Consider the following 17787-nt stretch of genomic DNA (forward strand, 5'->3'; position numbering starts at 1 on the left):
GGTTTCTAATCCAATGCCTATCTGTGACTGATGCCTTGTTATATGGATCTTGGAGGTGAACGGAGGCTGAGGGGCAATGAGGAGAAGCAGCTCAATCAGAAGACAGAATCTCTATGGGCAGGGAGTCCATCACTTCCAGCATCACTCTGCTGGTGCCTTAGTGCACAGCGGCTGCAAAACAATCTAAAGTTATAATCTGGGTGGCATTTTGGGTCAGTATATCTGACCTCCATAGGAGGTAGGGATGGTTTCTTTCCCTTCATGTCTGACGCCTGGTCAGTAAGAGAACACAGTGGGATGCTTCATCTTTTGATTATGGGATGTCCTGACCCTGTGGATCCCTGGAGTCTACAGGACTCTCACAGTCCAGCTTCCCTGTGACCACACCAACCCTACCCCATCCAGCCAGAGCCTACCAGATCGCTGTGTGTCAGGCTGTGTAAGCCACAAGCCTTCCTGATCCTTCTCAGTGTATGTCCATGTTTTAAGGAACCATGGGTAAGTTGATAAATACTGTTTAACACAAATATCAAGCAGGATATTGTTGAAAGATATAATTTAGGTAGAGATGTAGGTTCAGAATCATATTCATTGTAGAACTGGATTATTATTGATTAGTTATGCCTGCCATGGGCATAGGCAGAGAAGTACAGATATGTGTGCTTTATATTTTTTTTGTAAACAAGAACCAGCTCAACTTGAACTTCTGTGCCTATTCTGTATGAAGTAAGAATTGACTTTCTTCCTATTTAAGGAGCTATGCATCTTTGTTCTCAAGTAGCTTTGAAAGTGGAACAGTTAAATATGCAAGAGTGTTTTCAAACACACTGACCACTCTCAGAGAGTCTCATGCTATAGACTTCTTATTACTATCTAGTAAGAGTCTGGTGACTTATTGTCTTCTCCTACACATCATTGTGACAGACCCAAGATGAAAATACAATAATTATTCCAATAATGGTCTCAAATACAAAGAACAAAATACTCAACATTGAGGCCATCACTATTATCTGTCCCCAGTAGAGGAGGTATTTCCTCTGCTTGATGACTTAGGGTGCCCCCAGTGAAAGAGAGTCCTACCCTGTTGCATTGAGCATCATTAACTGAGGTCTGAGAGCCTGTAGGGGACATTAAGATGCTTTTGAGAACAGCACAAAGTGAAGTCATGTGACAGCCATTTGTACAGGCATGGGTAGATTTGATAGCATGAGGGAGACTATGTTCTAATAGGCACAGTTAACTGCATTCCTGAGGTATTTTCTGCTCCCCAAGGTAACTCTGCTACAGTTATAACATATGGCCTTATTTTTCCAGATTTCAAACAAATGAAGAATGCTATGAAGGAAGTTGTTTTTGAGCTCTAATACCATATAATACTTTTTAAAGTTCATGATAATGCTATATTGCTGAAAAGTATGTTCAAGCTTAGTGTAGCAAAGCTTTGGATTTTCGATGTTTCAAAATCCATGTTTTATCAGAAAAGATGTGAAAATACAGCTTTTACTTTTGTGACTAATCACAAATAAATCTGAGGGGTCAAGTAAGACAGAGGCTGGATTTATCCCACACAGATGTTCCCCCATTCCCATCAGGAGCTCACACTCATTGGTCTCCCTTGTCTTAAGCTTCGGTCCTAGCTTACTCCTTTGTGGGCCGCTGTCTTTGCTTCCTGACAGCCGTATCCTGTGGAAACCCTGGCACCCCCACCAATGGGATGATCCTCAGCAGCGATGGGATCCTTTTCTCCAGCTCTGTCATCTACGCCTGCTGGGAAGGCTACAAAACCTCGGGGCTCATGACTCGGCACTGCACAGCCAACGGGACCTGGACGGGCACAGCACCGGACTGTACAAGTCAGTACCTGCTCAGGTGGAGCCAGGGGTGGGAGGTCCAGGAAGCCCGTAAGTTGAGGGAGACAGTGGAATTTCCGAATCTATTGATTCTGTAAAATCATTCAGGATAAAGGAATACTGTAAATTTGTTGTGATGCACTGTTTTCTTGGCTACTTTAAGATTCTGTTTCTTTGGCATACCTAGCTGAAGCTATTTAAATGGTCAAGTAGGCTTTGCAATGAAGGAAGAACCACAGAGAGAGACAAAGTTTTCTGGCTCCAGACCACCCCCAGTTTCAAAAGAAATAAGCTATTTTGTTCTTGTCTGTAGCTATGGGTGTGTCCTGATCAGGAACAGCAAGGGCTGACAATCAAGGGGCCCCCTAGCAACAGAGCAGCAGTTTCCCCGAGTCAAACACAACCTCTTGCCAGCAGGTGGATGGAATCTGTGCCCTGGGGCTGGACCCCTCTCTGGTTCCCTGCTGCTTCCCAGAAGGACACTCACAGGGTTTGGTTCCTGTCATGATAATTTGCATCTGTCTGGCTCTTTCCTGCTCCCTGCCTCTTAGTCATCAGTTGTGGGGATCCTGGCACCCTGCCCAACGGCATCCAGTTTGGGACAGACTTCACGTTCAACAAGACTGTGAGCTATCAATGCAACCCCGGCTACCTGATGGAACCCCCAATATCACCCACCATCCGCTGCACCAAAGATGGCACGTGGAATCAGAGCAGGCCCGTCTGCAAAGGTGTGTGCCATCGTTTACCTGGCATTGTGGGTTTAGAAGACTGTGCAGGGCAGTGCTGCGTCCATTCTGTGCTCAGAAAGCAGTCCCAGAAGCCAGGAGTCCCAGGAATTCTTCTCAACCTATGTAAATATCTACTCCCTTTATTTTCCTGATTCACTGGTAACAGTTTTAGAGATGGGGAAACTGAGTCATGGAGGGGCTACAGTGAATGGCTCAAGATTAGAATTATCTGAGTGGAGAAGGTGAGGTCCCTGTAACTTGTCCTACATCTAGAGCAATGGTTCTCAACCTCCCTAATACTGTGGTCCTTTATCACAGTTCCTCGGGCTGTGGTGACCCCCAACCATAACATTATTTTCATTGTTACTTCATAACTGTAATTTCACTACTGTTTTACATGTAGTGGTAAGATCTGTTTTCTTGGACAGCCCCTATGAAAGAGACATTCAGTTCCCAAAGGGATCCTGACCCACGGGTTGTAAAACCACTGCCCTAGAAGGTGTTTGGGTCTGGCAGCTTTAGGCACTGTTGATAAATAAGCTGATGGGACTTGGGTGATTGACATGATGGTGAGTCTAGTTCAGGGACATTGAGGCAGGAGCATGCCACTGGCCATCTGACAACGATAGAATACAGATGGAGGATCAGTACCTGGGTGTTCTGGAAGAGGGGGTCAGATGTAAAAAGGGGAGATGGACATACACTGAGAAGGATCAGGAAGGCTTGTGGCTTACACTCAGCGATCTGGTAGGCTCTGGCCGGATGGGGTAGGGTTGGTGTGGTCACAGGGAAGCTGGACTGTGAGAGTCCTGTGGACACCAGGGATTCCATAATCAAAAGATGAAGCATCCCACTGTGTTCTCCTCTTACTGACCTGGTGTTGGACATGAAGGGAAAGAAAGGCAGAGGCTAGGATGCTATGGTGACCATGCATAAACTCATGGCATTTTCCTTATCTGATTGTGAACAAGGGCATAAGAGTGGGGGCTGGGGCACTGAGAAGGTCTAGGGAAAGGTGCTGTCGTCTGGGTCTCAGAGGGATGCTTGAGCCTGTGAATTTGATGCCTTGACACCCTGAAGCTCTTGTTTCCTCCATCCCCCACAGGACATGCTATTGGGTCACCCTTGTTCTTCCTGATGTGTCTAAGGGTTTCACGCTCTTCTTTTGTTTTTTATATTGTTAGTGACCCAGCATCATGTTTGCTTTGTTACCGGCACCAATGAATGTGTAATGATACACTCCAGCTATGTTGGACATGTCTGGGTCAAGGGTTCACAGTGGGAAGCGGTGAATTAATCCTCTGGCTGCTGGGACTCTGTGTATGTCTCTACACTGTATTCCTTTAGGAATACCCATCCTACCCATAGTCAGTCTCAGGGTCCTCCTGACACCCCCACTTCCCACTCCATCTCTTCTTGGCCTTTTTCCCACTCCTCACATGGTATCCTCTGTTGAGCGCTAGTGTTCATCCTATTCCCACTTAGATCCCTTCCCTGGGTGGTCCACAAATACAGGTTCCCCCTCAGTCACCAGCTCTGAGAAGTTCTCAAGAAGTATTCGCTAAGCGAATGACTAAATGGGCAGAGGGCTGAGTGTCAGAGCCAGGGCACACTTTCCCCCTGCTAGGTTCACGTGTTGGCGGCTGTGTGCCCCACAGGTGTTTCCCCCAAGACCTGGCATGGGTGAGTATGAACACTTGCAAACATGTCCTCCCCTACTGCCTTCTGCCACCCAAGGTGCCATTGATTCCCGAGTCAGGAAGCTTCTCATCTTCAAAGGGGATGTTCACATGTTGCTTGGGGAATTCTCCCATTTTATAATAACCTCTGGAGTGCGGCAGGTGGACCTACGAGCCATCACCTCCTGCTTTGTCTTTGCAGTGTCCCAGAAAGTGAATACTGAACCTCCAAACTCAAATGAAACTCTAGCAAGTCTCATTTCACAGAACCGTGTTCAGATGTTTATGAATCTTTAAAAGTTATTCAGGGTGTCTGGGGAGATGGTTCAGTGCTGAGAGAGTGCATCACCCTGTCAGAGGAGCCAAGTCTGGTTTCCAGCACCCGTGCTGGGTACTTAGAACCACCTGTAACTCCAGCTCCAAAGCATCTGTCATTTCTGGTCTCCACAGGCACCTGCACTTGCATGCACATATGCACACAAAAATACATGTAATTAAAATCTTTAGAGAATTACTGTTCATAAGTGCATGAGTATCTTTGGGTAAATTATATGCTATCTTTAAATAAATAAAATTATTGATGTCAAGAGAAAGTCTTGCCAACTCTAACATAAATTTGAAGCTTCACTGATGTTATATGACCAAACCCTCCTTAGGTTTGTTCTTAATATCGGGAGTAAAATGACATAGAATTTTTCCCCTTTGGCCATGTGTGTAACCAGCACAGGAGATGCAATACTGTTTCATCCTGCAGTGCTTTGTGGTTTGACTTCATGGTTACTTTTACATGTTTCTTCTGAGCTAAGGAAGAAATAACAGGAGGAAAACCCTCATGTTGTTCCTGTTCCCGTCAGTAATTCTTTCTTTTTAAAAGGGCATTAGTAACAGGAACGCTGACAGGAGCCACTGTGGGAGGTGTGGTGGTGGAGGATAAGGCTGCTGCTAGGTGATATGGTCTATGGCACACTCTAGGATGGGTGCAATGGCACAAGCTGTGGTCAGAGCCATGGTAAGAGCCACAGTAAGGGATGCGGTGGGGGGGAGTGCGGTGGGGGGGAGGACATAAACAGCCCTGCTGGTATATCCATCAGTATTTGACCTGTTTATTCTTGGCAACAGCTGTCCTCTGCAGTCAGCCTCCTCTGGTGCCACACGGGAAGGTAGAAGGATCAGACTTCCGCTGGGGTGCCAGCATAAGCTACAGCTGTGTGGACGGCTACCAGCTCTCCCACTCGGCCATCCTGTCCTGTGAAGGGCGTGGCGTGTGGAAAGGAGAAGTCCCTCAGTGCTTGCGTAAGTCCGAGGGTAGAGTGTGTTCTGTGATCACAGACACTGGGGTGGGGGTAGGTACCTCCAGCAGCGTGTGTGATTGTGGTCAAATTGTGTGACTTGAGCATGTGTGGCCAAAGGAAGGTGCTATTACCGGTCTGAGGTGGTTCAGAGATCCACCAGTGTAGCCATTAATAAATTATAACAAAGAAGAGGTTTCTATTCAGGTACCAGTGCCAAGTCTCCATACCAGGGACTTGGGATTCCTAAACACAGCACCCAGCCACCTCCGTCAGTGGTTTGTAAAGGCAAAGAATACAGTTCAAATTTGTTCTAGCAAGCAGAAGGTCATCTCCTGCAAAGCAAAGCAGGTTTGTTGACAGAAACAGAAATGGCCATAAAAATTTTAACCCTTAGCAGCTCTTAACAGTTGGATATCTAATTTCGCTTTATATTTCTCTTAGGCACAGAGACTTTAAACTTTTAAACGTAAAATTAGCCATCACCCTAACATTAGCCGTCACAGTGCCTTCTCCTTAGGAGTTTGCTGGTTTAGTGGCAGACTCTGCAGCCGCCCTAGGATCTAAACAGGTTTAACAGACTAGCCTGGTCCAGGCATGCTGAGTGTGCTGATGAGGCCTGTTTCTTTCCCCAGCTGTGTTCTGTGGTGATCCTGGCACTCCTGCCGAGGGGCGGCTCAGCGGGAAAAGCTTCACCTTTAAGTCTGAGGTTTTTATCCAGTGCAAACCTCCGTTCATATTGGTGGGGTCCTCCAGGAGAACCTGCCAGGCGGACGGAACATGGAGCGGAGTCCAGCCCACTTGTATAGGTAACGCGCTGGCACAGCGAGGGCCCAGGGGCAACTGTGGGCTGATGCCACCACAGTCCGCAGGCTCATTTGTAGCTGCGTCTTAGATGGTAGCGTGCACAAGGACCTGGTCAGAAGGACGATAATCAGTACAGCTAAGAGAAGTTCAGCCTCCTTCAGACCATGGAAACTGATTGAGAAGCCTGATGGACTCTTACCTACCCGAGCACCTTCATCTCCAGCCAGGGCTCACAGCTTTGTTACCAGGACAGGGGTCTTCTGGATGATGCAATGATTACCATCCCCTAGCAACCATCCCCACAGTGAAGAGACTATTCTTTGCGATTCATGTGCAAATTTACAGTACAGGAATTAAGAGCTTTTGCCTCAGCACTGTTCTCAGAAATCAAATTGCTTATATCTAAAACTAAAGTCAGCATTAGAAATAATTTCCTTGACACCTTTCACTCCAGGATCATTGCCTGCCATTCGGCTTTAAGCTGCTGCATGTCAGACTGCTTTGGATTAGCAGTGTCTCCTTGACTTCTCAGGAGACCTAGGAGAACACTTTTAAGGCCCCGTCAATGTTATTCTGGACAGCTGGGAGCAGCAACAATGTGCCCACTTATCTGTGTACATCCCACACATATGAAAAATGTCCCTGATATATTACCAGAATTCTCCACTGGAATATTATATATGATTCTCACCTTGAAAACTTAAGAAAATGATATTCAAAAAAAGGAAGGAAGGAAGGAAGGAAGGAAGGAAGGAAGAGGGACTAATATGGATGAGCAACTGCAACAGTGAATCTGTACAAACTGGAAGATCAGAGTAGTAAATGATTTACTAGATTTTAATATTCAGGAACAAGTTTCTATCAGCAGAGAGACAGACGCCAGAGAGTGAGGAAAAATGACCTATTCGCAAACAAATGCAAATATGCAGGTTAGATGTGAATGTGCAGATTAGGTGTAAATATGCAAATCTACATTAAAAACTGATAAAGAATCCAAGGAGATGGAGGCAGCCACTTACTTTAACGGGTCATATAAAATATCATGTGCATTTTGAAAACAATGTCTAATTTTGCAAGCTCTTGCAATAAAGGTGCTACAATTTATTTTTAATTGTGAATTGCAGATCCAGCCCACACCGCTTGCCCAGACCCTGGCACTCCCCACTTTGGAATCCAGAATAGCTCTAAAGGATATGAGGTACTTCCCTTTCGTTTTCTGTGCCCTGGAGGCATGAGACCTAAATGATAGCAATCACGTGGTACAGTGCTGTATTCCTTGGCGTGTGCGTATTACGTGTTTGCACAGAAGATTCTTTCAACCAGGACTTCTACACAGAAGCCAATTCACCAATCCATTAGCATTGTACCCGTGGCTATATTTGTTTTCATTGAGAGGCACACATGACTGCATACTTTTGGTTTAGTGACATAAAGGGCAATTACCAAGTCAGTAATTGAGACATTAAAATAAAAACGCTATTAGAAAATGATACACATTTCCAGAAAGAAAAGCAAAGCCAGAATACAGCATGTGTTCCACGTCAAGGTTAGTTCTCGTGACGATCTTCTAAAGCAGCTTCAATTGTTGGCACATGAGCATCGCTTTGAAATGTTCTTTTGCCTTTAATATGGTGTACATCATTGCTACAATTAATGGAGACATACTTCAAATAGAAGATGATGCATTTGATGTGGCCATCCTTCATGTGATTTCTCCCAAGTGACACCTGGCTGTCTGTGACATGACTCAGACGCCCAGAGTTAGATGTGTTTGCTCTTTTCAAGTTAATAGCCCCACCAGTCTAGAATAAAAGTCTTTTCCCTGCGCCACTTCATGCTATCTCTCAGGAGCACTGGAGTGTTTCTATTTTTACTGGCACTATCCATCTTCCCTTGCTATTCTGTCACTTCCCTTTGGAGTCCCCCAGAATAATTCTCACAGTAGATGGGTTGAATTCAGCGCATTGTGTATTATGATCCAGGCACGGCCTCAGGCTTCAGCTAAATGCCTTCTGACAGGTAAATGTTCAATTCCAAATTTCTAGTCATTTGGAAAATAAATGGGTGTTGCTCTCATTGACGCACTTTGGAAAATGATTACTATTGGTCACCACAAATTTCAGAATTTCTTAGCCTACCTGGGCACAGTATAGAGTCACAAAAAGCTGAACAAGACAGAAAAATGCCTCACCCCCTTCAAAGGGAATTAACAAGAGACAGCTCCCAACAACGTGACTCATTATTGTTTAAAAGACATGGACATGGTGTTTTAAAGCTGAGGCTGGAACTGGGAGATGTAGCCAGCCCTGGAGTTTGCTTCTTCATTAGAACCAGATATATTTTTTTCTTGAGCTGTGTGCTGAAACACCACCTCCAGAAAGGAGCCTCTTAAGTTCTGGAAGGCTCCATCTGCATTAGGCTAATTGCAGAAGTCGAGCAACTAGCTACTTGCCAGCTGTCTGGTTCAGCCCTGTCCCGTAGAGTCACAGGACAGGTCAGGTACACAGTCTGCTCCCGTGGGCTGACACATCTGACTAAAGCTGCTTTACTGAACAGGTAATGGCAGGGCTCTTTTCCTCTTCCTATTGGTGCATCCCATCAGTGTGTCACCAGGCAGCCTGGGAGGTCATATGTGACAGGAACCATCCCTGCCGGAAAGGGAGCAGGTTGTTATTTCTCTCCAATTGGTACCAGTTCCTGATTAGATCTTTGGGTGAATTCTTTTCCATGGGTTATAAATCCTCACTGCTACTTCATCACGTGACCAGAGCACACCCCCAGCATGTCTCTCATCCAACGTGCTAGCTAGGTTCTCATGGTTTTAATTATAGTTTTTCCAAAATCCCCCAGTGGAGGTGGAGGTGGAGCGAGGAATAGTGCAGTCTAGTACTCACGAGAAGACAAAGAACAGTTTAAAGCCTCAGAGCTGTGTGAAGACAGATTTTGGAATCTTTGAACTCTTGCTAGGTACAAAAGAAATGCCGTGGATGCAGTGAACCCCCAGCAGAGCTGCCCCTCAACAGTCAGCTCTCTCATGATAGTCGTTTCTTTCCTCTACCTTGCCTGTGGTTATGTTTCAAGTGTGAGAATGATGCATGCTGGGTGTACCCAAAGCACGACCATAGGTCATTGTCTAAAAGAAACCTGGCTTTCTCAAATCGCTGCTGGTTAGGTGGAAACAGGAGAAAGAATGTGGAGGGAGCTATAGCACTGAATGGCCAGTGACTCTGGCTCAGGGAAAGGCCTGAGAACAGCAGGGCTCCTGGGTGGAGGGAGACAGAGAGATGAGGCACAAGCAAAGGCGTCAGATGGGAAAGATGTTCAGGTAACAGACACGGTTCACAGATTTGACACACTGAGGTGTGATGGATCCCAGGAGAGCATGGCAGATGGCCAGCCTCTATAGAGCCTTCAACAGAAGCAGTTCGCCTGAGGAGCAGTCTGTAGGATATCAGAAACAGAGAGTAAGGGGAGGGAAAATAAACCAATAGGCATAAATGGAAGAGGGGGACTTCTGAAATGCAGGTGCTAACCTGGAACTCACTATGAAGTCCAGGCTGACCTTGAACTTGCAACCCTCAAATCTCAGCCTCCTGAATGGCATGCTAAAGCAGACTCTGTTGACCCAAATAAACAAGCATGTTGATTGTCAGATCCAGTTTCCTCTTCTTTAAAACCCCACCACCACCACCAGGACTCAACAGGTTGTCTGTTTTGAGAGTGATCCTCTGCCATGCATGCAGAAGTGGTGTGCTAGTCCCTCCAGAGGCACAGCAGCATAGGTTCCTGGTACACCTCCCGTGGTTCTGGGGTGCTGGCCTTCGTCTGCAGCCCTGTAGCCCTGTTGCGTTTCTCCTCAGGTTGGAAGCACCGTGTTCTTCAGATGTAGGAAGGGTTACCACATCCAAGGCTCCACCACACGGACCTGCCTTGCAAACCTCACATGGAGTGGGATCCAGACAGAGTGTATACGTAAGTCCGGATTCTCCCTCTGCAGCTGCAAAAGCCATTGCAAAGTGTCTGCAAAAGAGCTCCCAGTTTCCCGAGAACCTGTGAAGAGCAGTGGGTTCATTTATTTTTCATTCTCCAATTGTAATTTTGTGCATTTCTCAAAATGCTCCTAAGGTTCCTCGACCAGTCAGACCAACCAGGCTAAGGACTTGGTTATAATGATGGGCTTTAACCCCAAGCTCTGATGCATCAGAAAGTCTTGGGAGGGAGGATGAAGCAGTAGGTGCCCGGGAACTAGGTTCCCAGGAGATGTGAGGCAAATGCCAGAAACCCAAGACGCAGACTGACCTCCACCTCAGCCCTGCTTGGCAGAAGACCCTTGAGTGCAGACTGTCCTTCCACATGTCCACACGCCATTCACTGGATCAGGGAATGAGCCAGGGACTCAGTATATGCGCTCAGCGTGGTGCTGTGGCTATAGACCTGTGGACGTGTGTAAAGACTGATCACCGCAGCGTGATGGATGGATTGAATTTTTGCTTTGTGATTCGATCATGAGAATGAGAAAGTGCTGTGGGATGTGGACTTAATGATTCACATCACCCACCACTTATCTTAGGCAACCCCCTACCTTGTGATGTTGAGCGTAAAAGCATTAACTGAAGGCTGTGAAAAGTTACTGTAATGGTAGGTAAGGTGGAATCTATTGTGTATTTTCCTGTCAGGATGAGCAGGTGAGCAATTGTTTTTTTTTTTGGTGTTTTTTTTTTTTGTTTGTTTTTTTTTTTTTTTTCGAGACAGGGTTTCTCTGTGGTTTTGGAGCCTGTCCTGGAACTAGCTCTTGTAGACCAGGCTGGTCTCGAACTCCCAGAGATCCGCCTGCCTCTGCCTCCCGAGTGCTGGGATTAAAGGCGTGCGCCACCACCGCCCGGCATGCGCACTGGTTTTAAAGCTGACGTATCAACGTCACTGCTCAACCATGTGGAGAAGCAGTGGTGCACTGCACACTCAGGTGTGTGTGTGTGTGCGCGCAGTATGAAGTGCATTATAATACAGAATAAAGGTGGAAAACATGCCCAAATATGAACTATTGGCAATACTTAAAGCAACTGAATTCACAACTGTAAAATTAGAGGTTTGCTTTGTAACCATCTTGCGAGTCTTTCACTTACAGACATGTACAGGTTTTATAAAATGAGGTTATTTATGGTAGGACATGAGTTTTCCAACTTTATTTATTCCCAAATTATATTTTTAAAAGAAGTAAGAACTTATCATTGTGACTTATATAGCTTATAATTATGACTAAACTTCTAAAACACATCAAAATTTAACACCCATTTAGTTAAGCAATAAATATATTTGATGAGAGCTGACAAGAACCCAGGTATATATCTGAGCATATATTAGCTTATTGGAATGGTTATTATTGATTTTTAAAGATTTACTTTCATTTTTTATTTGTGCCTGTCTACATGTATGCCAGTGTGCACAGAGGCCAGAAGAAGGACCCCTGGAACTGACGTACTAGGAGGGTGTGAGCCACCTGATGGGTACCGGGAGACAAACTCGAGTCCTCTAGGAGGATAAGAAGGGATCCTAAATAGCAAGCCATTGCTCCAACCCCACACTAAGGATTTTTAACATATTATCTCTCTTGTATTATACCAGAGGATTCTGTTTTTAATGAAGCTAGGATCTCTCCTCTAAATTTTTATACATTATTATTCTTACATATGTTTGTGTATATATGTATGCATATGTGTGTATGTATGTATGTATACACACACACATTTCTCAGGTGTACAATACCTATGTAGATAACCCTTTGTAGAATATCCCTCTGTTAGTTCCTATGGGCCCATGTAATGTAACATTTTAACAACGAACGGACAGCCCCAAAGTTTTTTAACGGAGTAAATGCCTTTTCAGCCCATGCCTGCCGGCAGCCAGAAACCCCAGCACACGCAGATGTGAGAGCCATCGATCTTCCAGCTTTTGGCTACACGTTAGTCTACACCTGCCATCCGGGATTTTTCCTTGCTGGTGGATCTGAACACAGGACGTGTAAGGCTGATATGAAATGGACAGGGAAATCACCGGTCTGTAAAAGTAAGTCCCTGGTCGAGGTGTGCAAACATATTTCGGAAGAGCCAGGAAGTGCTGCCCCTGTGGTCAGGCTAGTGTGCAGGTCAGGGGACCCTCATGTGACATTGTGGTGGAGCATCAGTGCCCCACAGACAGTGCTCCACAGTGCCTGGGCTCTGTGTGCTTGAATGTGTGCATAAGTGGCTGACACCAGGAGCAAAAGGAAATGGATGTGTAGACTTCATTATTAACTGAAATTTAGACCACAGAGGACAGCTGTTTGGCTGAAGAGAAGCATTCTGAGTTAAAAGAACAATACGTACTATGACGTCAGAGAATGGCGTATCTTTACAATGAAAAGAGTCAATAAATGACACCTGCAATCTGAGCATATATAAAATGAGTGGTGCTATTTTTAGGATCACAAACCATTGGGTGGTGAAGCGGCAGTTTTTCTTTAATTGATATCGGTTCCACTGCAAACTTGCAATCAGCATGGGAACAGTGCCTTTAATCGCTCACATGCATGTGTTTACTGAGGGGGGGACCGGGTCTGAGTCGGATCTGATGAGAAAGGCCATCGGCATGTGACCTGGGACACCCTGTGTGACAGTCACTGGGCACCCCAACTTCACCCTGAACTCCCTGGAGCCCGCATGCTCACAGTTCTCGAGTCAAAGTCTCATTTCTTTTCATAAGTAGAAGAGAAAAAAGATTAATAAAGTAGTTTGCATCTTAGGATAAGAGCTGAGGCCTTAGAAAGCTAGTTTTGACCAAACTCCACGATGTATGGGGTAAGGAATCTGACATTCTTCAACGTTATCCTCTAAGTCCACAGATGTAGTGGGATCCTGAGGGACTGTGACATTTTCCTCTCTTGGGATATTTCCTGCTGGTGGCAGCAATGTCCTCTCAGACTGTCAGGAGCTCACCCTCGGCCACCCTCATTTGCAAGGCTCTCTGTTGTAGCACCTTTAGCGCCAACCTCCAAGCTAGATGCACAGAAACGGGCCTCACCACGGAGCTCAGTGATTCCACACACACAAGGAGATTCTACCATGAATACCCGGGTCGAAAGTGTTTGTGCATACAATATTTATATTTTGTACCTTTTTATAAATCCAGAGGAAGGAGAATCGCTTCAAATTGACATTTTTTTTCAACCTGATTCCAAAAAATAAATGTTTTTGAAAATGATAATTTGTCTTTTTACTTGTAGGTAAAGGAGTGAGAGAAGTTAATGAAACAGTTACTAAAACTCCAGGTTCGTATACCAGAAGAGCTCTAGCTTTCAACCAAACTGACTTGTTCTCAGCCCTGCACAGTGAGACCATTCTTAGCATTTAAATTTCCGAATCTGTCGGTCCCCACTAAGCACCACGCCTGCACACATCTCAATTTCTTCACCCGAGTGGCTCGTTAGTGGGATGTCACCACGTAATGTCATCACACCTGGTGCGGTCACGGGACTTCACTAGAAGGCACACTGGGCACTTTGGCCCCACATGTGGTATGATGGAGAGCCTTATAAATAGGGTTGCAGTCCCCTTCCTCGAGGGAATTAGCACGCGCACCGAGGCGTTTGACAACTTTAAAGTTACTATCTGAGTGGTCCAGTATCTCCATAGCTCAGTCATCCTCTGACTTCTGGATGAAGGTTTTAGCCCGCCAACAGATAGGGCCCCTTGATAATGTGTCACGTGGAGAATGCAATAGCTGCCCCGCTGTTCCCAGGAAAAGGTGTCCCAGCTGGAAACGCAAACACAAACAGGACATATCCACCAGTTTTGTTTTAAGCCATGATTGACTTTGCTTTTAACCAAAAATAGTAAAACTTTGTAAAAATACAAAACGACTTGCCAAGTACTCAGCTTTTTTTTTTTTTACTCAGCTTTTTACTCAGCTTTTAGCCCTAGTTTCTTAGATATAAAACGGTATTCCAGAATCCACCTGGAAGGTTGTTTGCAATGCTGATAGCTCAAATTCTGCTTACTCTCTAATTCTCAGATGAGGAAGGAAAGTACCAGTGGAATTAGGGGACTTTTCCCAGTCTATACACTAGGAGGAAAAATGTGCTTTGAATTTTTGAGTGATCTTATTTAAATACAACTTATAAATCAATGACAAAGTAAGCACTTGGCCAGGTAGCATTTCCCCCTGGGGAACTAAGCAGAATATGCTTTTGTTATTATAGATTTTCATCCTCATTTCTCTTTGCCAACTTTGTGTTGTTACAGATGTTGGAATAGCTATAAACGCCTTTGTTGGCACACACGTTAGCATCAGCATGTCATTCCTCTAAAGGGAAATGCTAATGAAAATGCTGTTGGTCAGGACGGTATATTATAAATCTAATCCTTGCCTTGTTCTTGCCCGTGACTCAGTAAGAGAGTGAGGTGGAAAGGACCCCAGCTGAAAGCATCGCCTCTGTGACCGATGATCACACCTCAGCTTGGAGATTGAGATAGAATCTAAGCTGTAGGTTCTTCCTAATTCTAAACAGCCAGGCTGGCATGTCATAGCAATGTACCCACAGTAGTAGCTCAGGGCAGTAGCTGGACCATATACAACAAAGTCCTCAGCAGACCATGTAAATTCTAATGGGTAAATGGTCACTTTAGGGGCTGTTGTAACGTACAGTAAGATACTTTGTGTGTTTTGCTTAAAATGAAGGTCTCTGATACATCTGTTTATAATTAAAAATGTTCATTGTTGCTTATTTATAAGTATCCTCAATACTTGGACACATCAGCTTTTTACTAATTTAACTTTAATCCATTCTTATCTTTATTAGTACTTTGAGCATACCCAAATCATAGGTGGCTATCAGACTGGATTCTTCCATAATGATTAATTTGCTAGTCTGGTTTTTGTAGGCTTGGCTGGTCTAGGGAGATGGGAAGGTGGTTGGTTGGAGTGGAAGGGAAGTATGGATGTAGGTGTTGCATGCCTGTGACGTCATCATCCATCACATTGTTAGATTTGCTAAAGGCTATATGTTTACAGAGAACTAAATATTTCTCCCCAACAACGCCAACATTGTTGAGGCCCATGCTATCTATCTACAGTCAATTTTGACTAATTAAATGATAAAGGCATGTTATCAGGTGGAAATCATTTGGAGACATGGTACTAATGTTGGTGGGTACTTACAAGGTGTCATTCTGTTTGTTTATATTAATGTCATCAGGAGAACAGGAATTTATATATAACTATTGCCAGGGAGACATAAAAGACAAATTTAATACCTGCAATAAACATTGAAAACCAAAGGAATAACCCAATTACCTTTTTGCAAATTCTTGTCACAGAGGAATTTTACGTTACAAAGACTCCCTGTCTCTGTTATGTCCATATTTAAGCAACATATATAAAAGTGACAGATGAGATTGCCCTGTCTTCCTCTCAAATTAACACTAGACTGTTTTCCCCCATAGAAGTTAGCATAGAATACTAGCTAGGGGTGTGCCTCTTGTCTTCTCAGGACAGGAGCCATCAAGTACTGGAAAGTGCCGATTTGTTGGGAGTGGGGCCCGGACAGACTGTTAGTGTCCTTTCCTCCAGATCTCCCATGGTTGTCAAAGAATAAATCTGGAAGATGGAGGTTTGGCAGTAGTAGTCGGGGTCAGTAGAGCGCATTTCCTACTGGCTAAAGCTAACACAATCAGCTCACTGAACCCTCTGTGCCTGGCCTGTCTAGTAAATCCAGCACAGCCATTCCTTTCAATAACTTCCCAAGGAGCAGTGAGAGCCACAGCCTTGGTGTCCCTGCTCCTTTGCTGTTCTGCACACACTCAGAGCACAGTTCTCAAGGTCACCCTTGGCTTTACGCTGTTCTTAACTGTGCTTCCTAACTGGGCAGCCTTAGGCCTTCCTGTGTTTAAAAAATGTCCAGATTCCACGCCAATGCCTGTCTTAATTCTGCTCCGTCCCCACTTCTATCAACAGTTCCTTCTGATGTGTTTTTCATCAATTCGGTATGGAAGGGATATTACGAATATTTGGGAAAAAGGCAGCCTGCAACTCTCACTGTGGACTGGTTCAATGCAACCAGCAGCAAGGTGAATGCGACCTTCGCCGCAGCCTCGCAAGTGCAGCTGGAGCTGACAGGTATGGGCCGCGGTGTCTCCTTGGGGAGGGCCTGGCAGCTCATCTGCTAACTTCGGTAGAAACGGTGCTGGTTCTGCCTACACCGAATACTATTCGAGTCCTCAGCAACTGTGGTCTGCTTGTGCTAGTTTTTCTTTCCAAGGTTTGTGGAGCTGACACAGAAATGGGACTTTTTAAAATTACATACATGACATACTAAACTAAGACCCCCCATTCCTATCCAGAACTCTGTGACTCTGGATTAAGTCATATGGGTGTCTTGTTTCTTAACACGCATGTTCCTTATGAATTTCATCATAGGTTGATAAAAGGCCTGAGTAACACAGAAAGCTCTGGTTCATAAACACTTAACGTCAGATGTGCTCCAAGCACTTCCCATGCAGCATCATGTTCACTTTTCATGGATGCTGCAGTGTAAGAACTTTGCCATAGCCCTTCACAGAGAGAAGTAAAGAGAGATTTGGTCATATATTCAGTCTAAGGGAAATCCGACCACTTTCCCAAGTGTTCCGGCGAGTAACTGGCAGAGTCCAGCTGCGCACTAAGCCATCTAATCTCAACTCAGATTGGTACCCAGAAAGGACAGCACCATCATATATACATCTACGGATGCTTTTTTGTAAAGTATGCTCTGATGTGTTGCCATGGATAGCCTAGAAATTCAGACTTGTGGGGATCTTATTGCCCCTGTTCCCCTGTGCCAAAAGTATGGGTGTGAGTCATCATGTCTGACATCTAGAGTTGTTTTATTACTTTATTACTTCCCCCTCTTATAGGGATATATCATTGTCCCTGAATGACTTCTTAAAGCTTAAGCTTGCCGTGAATGACTCAGTACTGTGAGGAGAAATGTCCAAGCAAATGATTTAGATTGAGTTTTGGAAATCCATCACATAAAAAAGAAACTAAAAAACTTTGTGTGTGTGTGTGTGTGTGTGTGTGTGTGTGTGTGTGTGTGTGTGTGTGATGAGATCTTTCTGTATATCCCTGACCGACTGAGAACTCACTCTGTAGACCAGGCCTCTGCCTTCCTGGTCCTGGGAGTGCACTACCACACCCAGCCCATGTGGAACTTTTAGTATTTAAATTCCTTACTCTAACTCTCATTGGACATTCCTCCTCATAGAATTAGGAACTTGGTATTCTTTTCTTCAGTGAAATTCTCCAGTACGAGCTGGGAGCTGTCTCAGTAGGTAAACCTTGACAACCCAGCATAGGTACCTGACTTCAGGTCCTCAGCACGTCTTCAAAACCTCTGTGTGCGGGTATACATCTGTAACCC

General features: G+C 44.9%; 1 protein-coding gene across 2 annotated transcripts in view; it reads left to right on the plus strand.

Moving 5' to 3' along the window:
• Window positions 1-17787, plus strand: part of Csmd1 (CUB and Sushi multiple domains 1) — a 1426468-nt gene that overhangs the window by 1397996 nt on the left and 10685 nt on the right. The window contains exons 58-66 of one of the 2 annotated variants that reach the window (XM_041673587.1): window positions 1677-1853; window positions 2402-2581; window positions 5380-5553; window positions 6185-6358; window positions 7481-7554; window positions 10217-10328; window positions 12240-12419; window positions 13615-13659; window positions 16344-16505. In XM_041673587.1, the coding sequence (XP_041529521.1) occupies window positions 1677-1853; window positions 2402-2581; window positions 5380-5553; window positions 6185-6358; window positions 7481-7554; window positions 10217-10328; window positions 12240-12419; window positions 13615-13659; window positions 16344-16505 (1278 nt within the window). The remainder of the gene's footprint in view (window positions 1-1676; window positions 1854-2401; window positions 2582-5379; window positions 5554-6184; window positions 6359-7480; window positions 7555-10216; window positions 10329-12239; window positions 12420-13614; window positions 13660-16343; window positions 16506-17787) is intronic. The other variant, XM_041673588.1, reaches the window with a different exon arrangement.

The sequence above is a fragment of the Microtus oregoni genome, unplaced genomic scaffold (assembly GCF_018167655.1).
Source record: "Microtus oregoni isolate MIOR12 unplaced genomic scaffold, Mior012 000024F_ref0000369, whole genome shotgun sequence".
In the NCBI taxonomy this organism is placed as follows: Eukaryota; Metazoa; Chordata; class Mammalia; order Rodentia; family Cricetidae; genus Microtus; species Microtus oregoni.